Genomic DNA, 16,808 nt, shown 5'->3' with positions numbered 1-16,808 from the left:
CAAAGACAGCATCAACACCCACAGCTTCAGCCTCCTGCTACTGTGCAACATGATAGGGAATCAACACTTCTGCAATTCATCAATCTCAAATCCAACTCTTGAGCAATCTAACTGCTGTGAGGTAAAAAAAAATAAACAAAACAAACCTAACAAAAATAACAAAGGCAACTGCAGCTTCAAGCACTCAACTTTTCACCACACCTCTCAAAAGATGAGAAACACACAAGTGTGTGACCTCTGAGAACAGTTTGGAAAGGAACACTCACCTGGCCTGCAGGCAGACCTTGGCCTTCTCCTCCCACCTCTCTGAGACTGTGAGCAGCTCTTGAAGCTCAGCCATGGCTTTTTCTACAGCATGATGTGGTGCCAAGCCCACACCAGAGTCAATCAGCTTCTTCATCACATCCAGGGTGACCCTCTGGGGATCCAAGAGGGTGGACCTCACCTCATCCAGCCACCGTGCCTGCTGCAGCTCTTGCTTCAACCTTGGTAGTTCAGGAAGTTCAACATAAAGGCCAGAGCCCATGTCTATCAGCTCCTGCAGCTTGGAAGAGTCTGGGACATCATCAATCATAGCTTCTTGAGCACGCTCATGGAATTCTTCCACATCATCCAGCAAATTCTGAAGGAACATACAGTGCAAATCAATTAGGAAAAAACACCCACAGAATCCAAAAGAAAATCCAACTGAGGGGTCAGTCAGCTGTGAATTTGTATGTGATCATCACATCACCAGTCTGAGCTTCTGCACACAATGCCAGCTAGCTGTCAAAAGCCATCAAGTCTGACAGACATTAAGTAACAGACCATCGAAATTTATTTGATAGCCTAATGTTTCATACCCTAGGCACATTAGTTACATCAAACTCTGCACCTAAAATAGTACAACTGCAGATGACAACAGCTCCCAACAAAACAGAATATTCAGTGCTACCCAGTCAAGGTTAGTTTTAAAATAGTGGGAAGAAGAGGGACTTCTGCAAACAGGTCATCACTTCAATAGTGTCAGGATCACTATAGTAATGACAGCAACACAAAGCAGAAAAAAACATGCTGAGGAGAAATAACAAGCTAGAGATGTATGAGAATACAAATATCACAGATCATGAAAATAAAAATGATAAAGTTTGAAAGCAATATTCCCTAAAGCAGGACCACCACTTAAAAGGATCAGGGCTTTATTCTACTAAAGAAAGAAATGAAAATGCAAAACCCTCTTATTAAAATGAGATGATTTCACAGAAATCCAACTGCACTGCTGCAGTTGTCCTCATCCTCATGCTTTGGCACTGCAATGAAAAAAAAAATCAAAGACAGCAAACAGACAGGAAATAATCTCTGCAGGAGATTCACTCAAGGACATTCAACAAGCACACTCAATTGATTCACACCCAAGTCTCTTACAAAAAGACAGCCATTTCTGACAGCCCAGCTGATGGCACAATGAGGAGCAAACCTGCATTTCCTAACCCTTAGCTTACTGCCCTTTCTGGCTGATGCTGCTTTCCATGACTGTCTAGAAATCAGAAGGCATTTACAAGAATAAGATCTACATTATGAAGATTTTGCTTCATAGTGGCAACTGTAAATTATTACAGTTTAATAATTACAATGCTTTTTGTGTTAGAAAATACTCATCATCCAACGTGACAATTATTTTGCTATTCATTATGATGGGTAATTGCATTCAAATGCCATGCTAAAAGCTAGTGAGTGCTTAGGCATAAATGATCATTATCTGACTTCATTCAGAAACTAAGAGACTACAGTTTGTAATCAGTAAAATGATAATATTTATTTATTGACTAGTGATTATGATGAGGCTTCAAGAACATGCACATGCATAGGCAGAGTACGTGAACCAGATTCCTAATGCTGAGGGGTGGGGGAAGATGGACGAGTTGGGAGAAAGTATTAGACAAAAATACAAGCTAAAACTGCTAAGAGTTAATTGTATGCCTGCAGCCCTCTCATCAATGAATTATGTTTTAATTAGAAGCACGTTTTAAATACATTAAAAACAAAAAAGCCCTTTGGAGAACAATCTTTCATGTCTACCTAATAGAACACTGAGCTATCATAGAAAAGCCTACAAAAAAAATCATTAATTGAGGGCATAAACACCAAACCCTTATGGAAAAGAGGCCTTAAAAAAAAAAACTAATCTATTTTTAAACTTTATGTTTGGCTAGGTAGCAGCAGCTGCACCTATAGTAATATTCAGGATTTTAGGCCCTCTATTCAATACTGAACAACACCTGCCAAACTGTACAAGCAGAGCATGCAGGCTAATAAGTGATTAACATACACCTCAGGAAGCATTTCTCTAGGCAAATAATCTTTACTAAGGATGTTTCTTAAGGAGTTTTCTACAAGTTGGTTAGTAGGTGAAACATTGTTCAGTATTTCATCACCAGTGACACAGAGACAAATTAAGGCTGCTGCTGAAAACACTTGCTATGATGCAGAGTGCCAGAATGATAAATGGTAATAGCAGCCAGGGGAATCAGTATGATCTGGATTACTTATTAGTCTAGATTCATTCACAGACAGGTGCAAAGATATATATGAAAGGCAAGAAATGTAAGCTATGCATACAGATTAAGAAGGCTGTAGCCTGGAAAGCGAGGCTGAGATGCATTTATGGAATAACTGACAATGTGGCACTGCTTCCCTGCTGCCCTGAAAAAGCACATCAATATAACCCTCAGAAGCTTCTATAAAAATGTATGAAGGGTAGGATGTAGCCAGAAACTTTGCCTCTACAGAGAGCATTAATGATGATGGAATAGGAGTAAGTGGTTCAGAGATTTAGAACTGGGCTGCCTGGACAGTGACAGGGGAAGGGGATCTTTTATATCTTCGTTTAGCTGCACCATCACATCTGACAATGCCTGTTGCACCAGTTAGCTTGAAAAAGTGCACAGATATTTTACATCCTCCTTATATCCTCTGCACCAAGCAAAATTATCTATTTAAAACAACACAGTAGCACAAAACCAGAACAAAGTAAAAGGCACAACATTATCAGATGAGTAGATGCAAATCTCACCTTTACTTGTCGGGCCTGGCTGATAACACAGGGTAAGCTGAACAGCTGCTGCACAAATGCTTTAAGCTCCTCCATAGTCAGCTTGGTCCTTGTCCTTCCACTGTCTTGGCTCACCCTGCTGTAGAAACAAGCACAATTAAATATTAGATGAGAGATCAGATGATGATCCTTGGATTTATTCACAGCAACAGAAATTATCAAGACTACTGAGAAATTACCAAAAACATTTCATCACCTAAGAACTCAAAAAGAAAAAACGTAACTCGAACTGAACAAGAACTTCAAAATCCTGAAAACAAAATTTAATTCCCCTAAACCCCTTGAGGTTCATTTACCCTGCCTTTCAGTGGTACAGCTGTCCAGGTGAGTTTCAAACTGAGTTTGTTACAAATAGAATAATATAACCCCAAAAAGTCTGCTTTAGGCAGCTGAGGAAGTTGACTACTGTGCCAGGCACTGACAAGAAGTCTGAGATACATACCAGCAATAAGCTCTCATTTCAGTACATAAATCAGCTGAAAGCAAAATGTTTATCACATACCAACTAAGTCCACCTTTTGGCCCTTTGTGCAACTGTATCTGCCTCCACCCCTCCCTACCTCTCAATAAGTCACAGCACAAAGGAAAGAAACAATGAAAAAAGCCTGCACACAGTAAGACCTCAGGGTTTTTAACTCTTCCAAGTCCAAACTAACAAAGAGGTAGATGGAAAGTATTGAAAAACTGCCTGTCCTACCTGTGTTTTTGCTTTTTGCTCAGAAGCAGCTGTGCTACTGAAGCACAGGTCTCTGCTTCTTTCACAGCATCTCGGAGCCTGCGGAAAAGATCATTTTCTGGGTATTTCCTGTCTTCAGCATCCTCCAGCATTACTCTCAGCTCAATCACATCTGTAATAACAGCACAAAAATAATTTGTATGCAAAATAAAAAGAGATTTTAGATTGCTTCAGTGGCCTTCAATCAAGGCTCCAAAAGGGCAGTTCAATTTGAAATGCACAATGCATTACATTCTTGCATTAGGTCACTTCTTTTTTCCAATACATAAAACACAGCATTTCTCTCATTAAATGAGAGCACAGAACACATGTAGGAGTTTCAGGACATCCTATTAGGAATGACAAAAGTCTGACCTTTCTTGTGGTTGAGATTGGCAGACAGAGCCTCTGTAACTCTACTGACCCAAGTGTCATAAGACTGCGCTCTAACTTTCACACCATACAACAAAGAAGGAAGGTCTTCTAGTGGATAGCGGTACCTGAAGGTATGGAAAAAAAGACACAAGTATTACTGTCCATGTCAAAGTCAGGATATTGATAATATTGAGTTTTTCCACCTACAGCAAGGCCAGAAAAACAGAACATGTAAAATACCTGTCTGCCTGGGAGCCAAGAAACAAAGAGGATAAAATTACTCCTTAAATAAAGTACGGAAAAAGTGTGACCAAATGCATTTGGCCACTGGGCTACAGTAAACTATTAGATATGGAAGAAAAGTAGGGAGAAAAAAAAATCCTGTGTACCTTAGACACTTCTTCTGCATGGGACAGGGACATAAATCAGAGGGATGGTATAAGCACACCAGGCGCTCGGGATTACAGGAACATGTAAGAGCTGACAAGAAGCACGTGGTTCTGCAAGCTGTGCACTGACGTTCATCATCTGGAACCAGTTCAAACACCTCTTCCTCAGACATCAACACTCCCTGACAAAAAGAATTAGCCACTTGCTCAAAAATTCTAATGCAAGCAGGGGGAGAGGGAAGCAAAAGTTCTTTTGCAAGCAAAGGGTTGTCTCTTACTACTCACCATCTGTACAACAGACTCCCTCAGCCGTGTCTCCTCCTCTATCAGCAGAGTCATCTCCTTGCAGACCATGGCAGCCAGCCCAACATCCAAGCACTCTGGATCTGCAGCCATCTTGAAGATCAGCTCTTCGTGGGAGAAAACACAGTGACGTCCCAGCCTTCGGTAGTGACTCACACACTGACGTCCAATGGGGAGCTACAGAAACCAGGGGAAAAAAAAAAAAAAAAAAAAAAAATCTCTTGGCTCCTATTTTCCTTCCTTTGACAAAGACAGGGGAAAGACTGACACTAAGAGCTGTATTGGATGGGTCAGAGAAAATTGTGACAACCTTAAATAATGTCACAGATGAGGCTAAAGAGTATCAATGCTCGGTAGGGGGATCTTCCATAACCTTATGCGCTTAAGAGAAAAAAAGTTTAAGAGTTGTCCTATGCTCTTTTTACTTCCAGTGGCAAGAAATTGGTACCAAAGAGAGATCATCTGGTTATGCCAAGGTGAATACATTCCCCTCTGGATATGCTTGGACAGACATTTAACATGAAATTCCTAGAGCTAACCAAAACTGGTATCATTCATTTTGTGCTTTTTAAAGCAAAAAAGATGCTAAATGAATTTGCCACGCATTTTTGGTTACGTTTTACATAAACAAAGGAAATTTCATGTGGCTGTTGCAAGTTAAGCAGTTTTTCACAGAGGCTACACACATATTAAATCATGAGGGCTGGAGGAAAAAAAAGAGCCCTAACACACTTCCAATCCTACAGACAATTTTCCTGATTAATGAATAAACATGTCTGAAAAAGGGCTAAAATTTCCATTTGTAGTTTAAAAAACGAAGCTAGAGAAACTAGAGATGAGATCATAAGTTCTAACTGTAAACCCTGGATAGTAATACAACACTCCTTTTACAATTTCCTGAACAATTTACATGAGTTGTGCACTGATATGCACAGCTATTAGAACAGCACTAATATGATTAAAAGGCACAATGAGTGGGCAAAAAGGAGGAGCAAAGACTGTTGTAAGCCTATCTCCAATATAAAAAAGACAACAGTACTTCAAGGTAGGATATGGACATATATCAAATTCAGAAAATGGCATCACAGAAATACTAGCTAAAGATATTGTGAGATGCCAGTTTTTGGTTAACCAATTTAAAAGGAAGACCATGTGCCCAAAGCTTCAGTTTGAAGTTGCCTAAAATTACGTGTTCACCAAAATTACTTTGTATAATGGAAACTTTCCTCAGTTTCTAACTGCTGCCCCAAGAACTATAAACATAAAGTACACTACATAACTTAACTAGTTAAGTTACTAACACATCACTTGCAGAGGTCACATAGCAAATATATACAAAAGAACAGACCCAGTCAGCAGTGCAGAAGTTCACTGCTTCAGCAAAATTATATCCCTGGTTAAATCCAGAGTGATAGGCACGAGGAAAGGTCACAACAAACTCGCCAGCACACTGATTGGTCCTGAAAACCTAAAAAAGGGAGGATAAAGTAAAGAAAAAAAATAGATAACATGCAGCAGTTTAAGACACAAAAGTACAAGATGTTTGAACACTACTTTTTGTACTTACAGATGACCACAGACAACACAGCTATCCTAACAGTGGTAAGGATTGTTTCTGCCTTCTTAATGTGAATACTCAATCAAGAGCCTTTTTCAAAAAGAGCTGAATATATAAGCCAGCAGTTGAAATCTGTCTTTATGAATCCCAAAAGGGATATTTCTCTATCATCATTTAATCCTTTTTACCAGAAAGAGCAAAAGCTTCTGGAAAAAATTTTATGGTTTGCTTTGTTGGGGTATTTGCCAGGGAAGCAATTTATCCTAAGACAAAAGCAAATGACAGTGACTGCTGTTTAGAGGCCTGCAGTCAATTGCTTGGTCAGAAAAGCATTTTATAATGCTGAGATTTCTAATGAACATAAGACAAGTATTTTACTGTCAAAAGCTTTTAAAGACATTTCAGACAAACTTGCTGTTACACAAGGAAAGGGATTTTTTTATTAAAAATTAAGTGTATTACACAGCATATGCTTGTTCTGGAAGGTATTTTATGTAGGAAGCTAGGCACACTCACTTTTGCTACAAGATAAATTTTCTGGTTAGTCTAGGAAAGTCTAAAAAACAGCTTTAAAAAACACTCTAAGTAACGAATATACAAATGCCCACCATAAAAATTTCAGAGGTATGCCAAACCATTGTTATACAAATCCAGTAGAGAATGAAAAAAAGAGAGCACACTTATGTAAAAAATGCTCGTGTGCTACTCACTGGTACACCATGTTCCATCAGCACGTTGGGGTTCATAATAGTGACCAGCTGATGCAGGAGATCAGGCTGGGATTCAAACAGCTCAGGAGCCAATTCCTTCATCACATCTTCCAGCTGCTCTGCTGCATGAGAGGGCACACCATACCATGTCTTGGGCTCTCCCCTACCAAAACACAAGCACAGGAATGAACACAAATGAGAGGGAACTGATGATGCCACCCAGCTGTAAAGCACACCTCACAACCAGCAGCACTGTCCTCAAGAGCCACTTCAAACCTAGATGAATATCTTTAATCACCAAAATCTTCTTCAGGATGTACTAGTCTAATCTGAAAAAGCAGTTACTCTCCAACACAATTCTCAACATACCTGGTAGTAAATTTGCCTTGACAAGCCTAACATGGAAGATAATTGTCACTCACCATGCTCCAAAGCGATAAAATGCACAATTATTTTCCTTCAGAATGAAGGAATTAGGTTTATTAAACAAAATCTTGGCTGTCACAGCTACAGTCAAAGAAAGATCATACTCCTCCATTCAGTTAGGCTTGGAGTAGTCATATTCCTAAAGCCAACAGAACAGTATACCAGCCAGTGGAGTAAAACAAATGCTATCTCTCTAATATTCACAACTAATTACTAAAAACCTGTGACCTACTGGCCTATTAAAATGAAATACGCCAAATAACATGGATTAATTAAAAATATGAACAGGACCAAAACTAAACAGATAATTACTCAAGCACTATTCCAGTCCTTTCTTAACCAAAACGAGCTGTCATGACCTAGCACCTGAAGTGCCTAGATTTATTCTGAAAATCTGTTTTACTCAGTACAAGCAGGAGTCTGGTGAAACATCTGAACAGGAGGCACAGCCCTAGGGATGATGATGATGATGACTATTATTATTATTAATCCCAGAGGCAGAGCCGGGAGCAGCATTCCCGGCAGTTCGGCGGGCTGCACTGCCCCCTGCTGGCAGCACACGGCACACACTGACAACCAAGACAGCAACTCTACTGCAAACAAAATTACTCTCAGCTGTACAAAAAAGATTTTCTTAAAATATATATGATCCTATAATAAAGCACAGTTTTGTGGGTGACGCTGGAATGCTGGCCACAAAAGAATATTTCATCAGTCAATGCAAAGTGTGAATATGCTTGTCCTGGGTTTGCCTGCTTTGAATGCTTGGCCTTGAACTCATTACAATGCCTTAAAAATCATCTGTATTCACTTTCAATCAGCCACAGCTAAGCACACTCTGCAAATGTAGCTTTTCACATGCTAATATCCTCAGTTAGAACTACAAACTCCCTAAAACAAACAGGACAGTGTGAGGTAGAGCACAAAGGACAGCCCATACCAATGCAGGTAGTTGATGGAATAGCTCCAGTGGTCTTCAATATGCCAGCAAAAAGAGGAGAAGCACATCCCTACATACAGCCAGGGCACCTTCATGCCAGAGATGTCTGCATTGATGTGAGCAAGGACTGACTGCTCGAGAATGGGCATGTTGTTCAGGTTCCAACCAGAGAGAGCATAATCCTGAAAAAAGGAGAAAATTTGAACAAATCAGAACATAAGGACACCAATTCCAGGAAATGAAAGTACAAATGAAAACATCAGCCAATCAATTTCCATAGCAGATAATGGGATATTTCCTGCAACAATGAAACATCAAAACCAGAAATAATTCCTTAAGTACTGTAGTCATGAAATAAACACACTCAGATTTTAATACCAGTTCTAGTATTTCAACATAGGCCATCTTCTTTGGATCAAAGCTTCTACACCTAGGTTTTGATTTCTTCCCCATCACAAGACCACAGATTTCATGCTCTTCTGGCAGAACAAAATACCAGCAACATCAGCTGAAGAACTAAAGATGGAAGTCTTCAGTAATGTATGACAACTTTAAATTGTAATCAACGGTGAATCTCTTGTTATTATTTCAGCTTTTTAAACATTCATTTTACCATGCTGCACTTTATGTTGATCTACTTTATGTTCATGTGTTGAGTATAGATTACTTTAGGAAGTTTTCTCAAGGGGAGAAATTCCTACACACTCATTATTGAGAGGACAGCAGCACCTGTTAAGCACTCTCACCTCTACTTTCAAATATAGACAACTCGATCAAAAAATTATAATCCAGACAGCCTTAAAAACCCACTACTGTGCTCTAGCATTAACCTACTTTCTACTTCTACAAAAGCTGTAAGCACAGATTGATTGGAATTTTAGATATATCCCTCAGCTGCTGAAAGGACTGGTGAGGCCCTCATCTCAGCCAGACATTGCTGCTGTTTCCTTTGCTCTGACACTTGCAGTGAGTTAGAAGACTTAAGTCATCTTGTTAAGAATTTTTATAAGTGACTATCTTCATACAAAGAGATAAACAAGCAGTGCTGACTCACTAAGCAGCTACACAGTTATGGCATGGTCAACAAAGGCACACACAGGAAGGTGCAGGAATAGGTGGAAGACAATAGTGAGCAGGATTACCTTTTCCAGGGAGCAGCATAAATTGATTTGGGGCAGGGTAATCAGGGTAATCTATCTGAATTTAAGCATACAAGAAGCAAAAAAATTTGCTTTGCTACAGTAAGGTAAGAGGCAAAATAGATAATGTACTCTCCAGATGATCTTTATAGAATTTTTTATAATTGAATGCTGTATCTACATCTACATTCTTATAGTACGCACAGAGAAACAAGCTAAACCAAATAGGTTTGTTTCATCCATTAAGAACCTTCTAAGGAGGACAAAATCATGTTTCTGTAGCTAACTCTATAATGAAAAGGTTTGGAACAAGGAAATTAATAAAGACTCTCCTCAGACTCTGACAAACTGCAATAACTTGCACATCTTTGCCTGCTAAGTGACAGAAAACAGATATGACTTAAATCATGAAACAGACTTGGTTATCAGCAACCAGATCTCTAAAAGAACCTCAAATATCAGATTAATGCCCTGCTCAAAAGGAATGTTAAGTACGTGCAAAAGTCTGCAACAATTTCTTCATGAAAAAAAAATCCACACTGATTTCTGACCTAAATTCATGATGTGAAATCTTATGCAGAGCAAAGAACAGAGTCAGTTTACATATCCTGCTCCTCACCTCCTCCTCTGGCATCAGCTTTCGTCGGCCATCCTTCACTGGGAAGCCACTCCCAAAGTCCTTGGATGAGATATCAGCCCCATATTCCACAATGACATCTTCTTCTATGCTGCTCACTAATCGCCAGAATTCTTTTTCTACCAGCTCAGTGGGAACCATCTGAAAGCAGAAGAGAAGTTATGTATGTGCAGATAATAAAAATTATCATTCAAGCAATAAATCAGTATTAACTCCCCATGAATTTTCATACACCAAGGTCACTCCCCCTCTCCCCTCCACCTCTTTAAAGTCACAGTTTGGTCAGTGTTCCTTCATAGTGGCTGGAATGCCTCAGAAACAGGATACCACACTATGAGGGACAGAAGACATGGAATCACCAGAAGCACAGCAACACACAGGGGGAAGAGGAGACAGCCAAGAGAAATGAAGCAGCAAAGAGAACAAACCAGCAAGCAAATTCCCAACTATTTCAGAGGATAATGACCAGAATTTCTAAACACCCGTAAAGAAAATCAGATATAAAATTGTGTTCAGGAGTTTGATCTTCATGTAACTCATCATTACTCTTACTTATATGTAGTTATTTATGAAGCTTATTCTTAAAATAAGCTTTGTTCCATGCCCCAAACTTGTCTCATAAAATGGAGTCCTTAAAAGGTAGAGGCTTTAGCAAGATTGTCCATAAGTTACCAAAGAACTTGAGGGGAGGAAGACCTTGGTGCTGCATGCAGTCCACAGGACAATGGAAATGTGCCAAAGCAGAAATGCTAATTTGAAAAGTGCTGCTGTGATACAGAACAAAAAAAATAACCAAAAAACCCAAAATCACTCTGACTATCAGACAGATTCAGTTCTATTGACTTGTCTCCAAGAAAATACTGCAAGAGGAAGGAAAACAAAGATTTATCCTCTGGACCAACTAAACCAAGACAAACGGCAGAAGGGCAGGAGAAGGGACCCTATGCCAAACAAGAGCAAGATATCTAGTTCAGCTTATCAAAAAGGGCAAGAACTCTCTAGAGAATGCCCAATACAGTGAACTCTAACAAGCAATAAAGCTGTCTGACCATTGCAGGGAAAGGGTGAAATGAAGTTGAAATGACACCAGATGCCAGCAAGCTAAATAATGTTTGTATGTCTGAAGCTTATGGTGCCTCTTGAAACAAGGCTAAGATGTCTTAGCAAAAACCCAGGATCCAGCTGAAACATCTTTTCTTTTTCCCTTACAAGGAATCCCAACAAAAGCTGAAACTCACATGGACCGGCATGTTGAAATAATCAGACTTGAAGTTATCAGCCATTTCACCAAAGCTCTGGAGAGTATATTCCCTGACAGCTTGTTCAAATCCAAAGGCCTCTCGGGGTTTGTTGCATTCCTGGGAGATAGAACACAGAAATATTGTTCCCTGCAGCAGACTCTGACACAGTTACATTTTTAGCAAGAAGCTCTAGTGTCCATCTGAGTCCTTACCCAGCACAATAAGCTACAGTTTTGAGACTTTTCCAGCTCAGGCAGTCGTACCACAACGGAAACAGACCAGAATTAACAGCACAGAAGCTAATCTAACACAGTAACCCCAGTGCTCCACACTTCTGCTTTCCTGTCCAAAGCTACATTTCAGCAGCTGCTGCTGCCAGCCACAGAGCAAGGCTGTGCACAAGATGCCTGGGCAGCCACAGGACATTTCTGTAGACACGCTGGATTCAAGCAGCTGCAGAATAACTGCACAGGAACAACCCCCCCAGGTGTTTCAGTCTTATCAAGTCAGTAAATCACCAACAGATTGACACTGTGAAAACATGTAGGGAAGAGAAAAAAGGAAATTAGAACAGGGCCACACAGCCAACAGCAGACATGGCCCATCTGACAGAAAAGCTCCAAGTATTCTACTGTTCTATCCCCATTCATCCTGAAAAAGCAAAAAAATACTGGTGGGCATTTCAGCTCCTCTACCCACTCATTTCTAATGTGTTCTTCCCAGCTCCTTTGGAAATGACACCATGTTTTTATACACAAGACATATTACAACACAAAGATGATGTAAAACTATATGATAGTCAGCTATTCAGTCAAAGAAACAGAACTGGGAAGGAATTCATCAATAGTTTCTCTTTTTTTCAAGAGGAACTATCCTTACACTATTCCCAGCATGTATCAAAGTGGTTCTTAAATGGAGCCTGTGACAGAAAATCTACAACATCTGTGAACACTGTTAAACAGTGTTGACCCAAATACATATAAAGAGCCCTTATCCTATTCTTCCCAGCTTCTGTTCCAGTACCCTGCTGTAAAATTACATCAAGCATCTGTGCACAATTAACATCTAAAGTACAAACTGATGCAAAAAGTGCTAGTGAATACTTCAAACATATTTCTGCTGTTACTTGTTTACTCTCCAGTACATATTACAGCCATGTGTTTTCTCCTTCTCTTACTTTCAATGCATTTCCAAAATTTTTCAAGTATTTTCTGTACCACTTGCTAGTAAAAAATTACTTGGCACCTTATCTTTTCTGTGTTTGTCCCTGCCTGCACTTTTTTTCTCCTTTGGTAATAATATATCCCTGTTTTTACTAGCAATAATGAAACTTCTTGAGTTCCCACATTCTTGAACTGTTGCAGCTACCCTATTTACTACTATGGTCTCTAAATTAACTCTGTATTAGATTGCTGCAGCTTGCTAATACTTCTTTATTGCTCTTCCTTAAGAGAAAATAAAGTAGGTTAATCCACTCTCTGAGCAGCAGCCCAAAGAGGAAGTTTCATCTCTTCCCTTGCCTGTAGCTATGAATTTCCACCTCTCCTTAAGCAGCATTTGCCTGACATCATCTGACAACCTCATCTCTCAGTGAAAGGTTAGAGCAGTGAGCTGATCCAGCTCCTCTGGCTGCTCCACTCTCCAAACACCACAATAAAGAAATCAGCAGGACCCAACATAGAGGAAAGGGATGGGGGGAAATGGGCATATAAACATGTGTGCACAACTGCTCCTTTTGGAAACAACACAGCCTGAAGAGTGAAAGCCAGTCTCATAATTACAGTTACAAACAGCTTCTTCCTCTGAATCATACATCTACCAACTTTCTGAGCTTGCAAAATTTGTTTCTTTAAGAAAAATATCAAGTCAATCAAGTGATTCTTGCTATCTGTTGATCAATCATCTCTTAGAACGGGGTAGCTCTTCTTTTTTGGGCAATGAAATTGCCCAACTACCTTCCACTTTCAGAGCCTGAGCAGTTCCTTTTTTAGACTAAACCAAACCTAAAATAGCTACAACAAAATTTTAATTTAGTTCTTTCAGTTTCTGCTACAGGCCATTCTGAACAATGCTATAATGTCTTTCCAATAATCAAAGCTTTATGCCTAAGTTTCATACTTTATTTACTTCACAGTTCACAAAATGTGTCCTCCTTATGTGGAAGCATCCATTATAACCCTAGTTCTCATCCCTAATTTCCCACTACCAGATTATCAAATTGAGTTTCAGCTCTTAATATACCAAGGTCAAATTTCTAGCTGTCACATGGCCATATAATAAAGGTTGACTCATCAACCAAAACTCAAGGCTCATCTTGACAATATTCCAAAACAAACTATGCACTCTACACAGATGGATTGCTGAACTGCTCCTCTTCTGATCTTTCCAGGTACACATACAAAGGTTTAGTAGTTCTTGAACTGTACCTCAGCAACACACTTTGGACACCTCCAGTCACCCTTGGGCACATCAGGAAGAGGAGGAATCAAGCAGAAAGTGTGATAGCTGTCATCACATCCATCACACAGTAGCAGTTTATCTTCGTTATTTCCTCTACCACAAAATAAGCAAACATAGAGATCAACCTGTAGGGGAAAAAAAAGAAGAAAAAAGTTACAGGAAGTTTCTCATCCAGAGCCTGCCTTACTTAAGCTAAGGAACAAAAGATGATATCCTGAAGTCTAGTACATGAGCACCAATAGTCTCCTCTGGTTTTTGAGAAGTACTGATAATGACAGCTTTTAGTTTCATTCCCAAAGCAGCACAACGTGGGGGCAGGAGGACTTGGGTGCTGCAAAATAACTATCCATTTCAGTTGGACTATCTTTTTCTATCTAACTTGCAGCATCTCATTTATGTTATTCTAAGGCAGAAGAGAAAATTACAGTTTTTAGAACTCCCTCTCTTCACCCTCTTATCGTGGAAATCTCTACAAAGACTGCATAGCTAAGGAAAAACTCAAAAAGGTATTTCAGAAATACACACATCACTTGCAACATAACAGTGAGATCTTTGCAATGGGTAAGAGAGAACAAAATCCACACACCTACAGATTGCAATCTAAAAATTCACGAGGAAGCAAAGGAAACCCCATGTAAAGGTACAATCTTCTTTCTCCATTTTTCCAAAACCAAGGATAAAAACTTCAAGTGATAAGAGAAAAGTATTAACCCCAATACAAAAAGCAAACAGTTTTTGGGAGTTCTTCAAGATAGTCTCAACAATAACAGCACCAACTGGGAGATATCCTCTAGGGCCAGGGAGAACTGCACAAAGAGATTGCAAATTTTCTTTTTCTTGTTTCCTGTATTGTGCAAAGAAGTTTAATTAATAGAAACATTTAATATAATACTGAAGAAGTGTAACAGTCTAAAAATAAAGGGTATTACTTTGTCACTGCTAAAAAAATACCTTATGTATAAATTTTTACTAACAGCATGAACTTCATGAATGACACCTGCTCCAAATTCTGCTACTACTCTCACCAGCCCCTGGCAACACAGGCTGTGCTTTCCTGTGAGAGTTCCTTCACACAGCCCAAAATAACATCAGAAGGGGTGGGGCTGCATTTGTGGGGTCTGTTAATTTAATCAAGATGTGACAGAAACATGTGCATTTCAGCTGATTAGGCTCAGGTGGATTAAATAGTTAATGACAAACCCCTCTCAACTTACAGCAGCCTAGTTAAGTATGCAACCTCCAAGCTAGGCAGTAATATACTTCTAACGTAGACTGCTCAGGTTTCTTAAGAAACTATTTAAAAAAATAATGTAGCTCTACTCAGAGAGGTATCATTTTGCCATTAAAAAAAAAAAAAATCCACACGCTTGCCCTCATGGAATATCATGTTTGTCCAAAGCACCAAACCAGCTACTTGTGTTGCATGTACATAGAAGAGAGGGAGGGTACCTCAGCAGGCACTTCCGTATTCTCTTGCCAAAACTTAACAATGCACGAAAATGGCAATCCTAAGTTTTCTATGGTCCTCACTAGCTACCTTTCACTGGTAATAACTTCTTCTCTCTAAATTCCTATTAACATATGCAACCTCTATGTTAACACAAGTGAGGATGTGGCAAATGCAAAAACTGCACTGAAATAGATCTTCACAAGCAGACCTGGGATTATGTAATAGCTACAAAGAGTCCTGCTAGCCATGTAATACAGCAGTGTAAGAGGAGAAGATAAACAGCTGTATTTTATCTCCTTGTTAGTAATTTACCAAGTAAAATCAATTTCACAGTTAGTACTTTAAAAAATAAATAAATGATGGAGAAATATACACAAGACTGCACCACAGTATTTTTCAGCCCAATGTTATGTAAGGTAAATGCATGACCAGTGCATTTAGGACTGCTTCTCTTATCCAAGTATTAAAAAAAAAAAGTGTGGAATCAAATAGTATTAAGTCACAGAATTTCAAAAGATCAGAGTTACAGCAATACAGCTTCAAAACAACAGTTCTGTTGGTACAGCACTTTCATTTCCTCTTACCAATACAGGTTAAATGAAAAGAGGAAGCAAATAATAGTGCTCCATTAAAAAACCCCAAGACACTAGACAAAATATTTTAAAGTTAAAGCATGGTTAAAATAATAAAATTTACGAGGCCTAGGAAAACCATATATTCAGAAGTAGTAGCACAATTGAAAAAATTAAAGTCACTCAAAACTTATCAGCAATGGCACAGTGATTTGGTTTTTAAATATCCAAATTTTCCCATTTTTTCCCCCCCATATAAGAATGTGATTACTAGAATTTTCAGGTTGCCTTGGCCTTCCATGGTTGAAATTTAAGATAAGCTTTTGTAAGTGTTTTCAGGCTAAGAGAAAGAAAAGGAACAGCAGAATTCTAAGTGAGGAGTGATTCCTTAGACAATAAAAGCACCTATCTTCATTCATGGCTGCACACACACGTTGAGTTATGACCCTTTAAAAGTAGGAAGTCACATTCTATGAAAGATATTAAGAACAATTGTACATTGCTTTTCCATGCACAAACATCAAAGAACTAAATGTTTTATTTTTCCTATTTAAATTCAAAACAGAAAAGACACAAGATGGGGAATTGCTAAAACTAAACTCTTGAAGTAGCGGAGCACCTCAGAATCTCTTCTAAGGAAAAGAAGCAGTATTATAGTTGTTCTATTAAGGGGAGCTCAAACAAAAACTGAACTAATGAAGGCATTCAAGCAGGTGGCAAGTATGATCAGCAAAAACAGCTTCACATTGCAACAGCCTTCCTGTCCAAAAAAGATTAAAACAGAAGACTAGAGCGCATATTG

At 39.1% G+C, this 16,808-nt stretch overlaps 1 protein-coding gene across 1 annotated transcript in view; it reads right to left on the bottom strand.

Moving 5' to 3' along the window:
- The window catches only part of KDM5A (lysine demethylase 5A), a 42,682-nt gene that overhangs the window by 13,530 nt on the left and 12,344 nt on the right, over window positions 1-16,808 (bottom strand). Inside the window, exons 8-19 of the mRNA XM_056516256.1 lie at window positions 13,951-14,109; window positions 11,522-11,641; window positions 10,266-10,424; window positions 8,508-8,689; window positions 7,142-7,304; window positions 6,222-6,341; window positions 4,856-5,050; window positions 4,571-4,752; window positions 4,182-4,306; window positions 3,789-3,939; window positions 3,053-3,170; window positions 267-622 (exon numbers count right to left, since the gene is read on the bottom strand). Of these exons, the coding sequence (XP_056372231.1) occupies window positions 267-622; window positions 3,053-3,170; window positions 3,789-3,939; window positions 4,182-4,306; window positions 4,571-4,752; window positions 4,856-5,050; window positions 6,222-6,341; window positions 7,142-7,304; window positions 8,508-8,689; window positions 10,266-10,424; window positions 11,522-11,641; window positions 13,951-14,109 (2,030 nt within the window). The remainder of the gene's footprint in view (window positions 1-266; window positions 623-3,052; window positions 3,171-3,788; window positions 3,940-4,181; window positions 4,307-4,570; window positions 4,753-4,855; window positions 5,051-6,221; window positions 6,342-7,141; window positions 7,305-8,507; window positions 8,690-10,265; window positions 10,425-11,521; window positions 11,642-13,950; window positions 14,110-16,808) is intronic.

The sequence above is a fragment of the Oenanthe melanoleuca genome, chromosome 1A (genome assembly GCF_029582105.1).
Source record: "Oenanthe melanoleuca isolate GR-GAL-2019-014 chromosome 1A, OMel1.0, whole genome shotgun sequence".
Taxonomy (NCBI): Eukaryota; Metazoa; Chordata; class Aves; order Passeriformes; family Muscicapidae; genus Oenanthe; species Oenanthe melanoleuca.
Note: the sequence above shows the minus strand (reverse complement) of the source record. Positions and strands in the feature narration are given on the sequence as shown.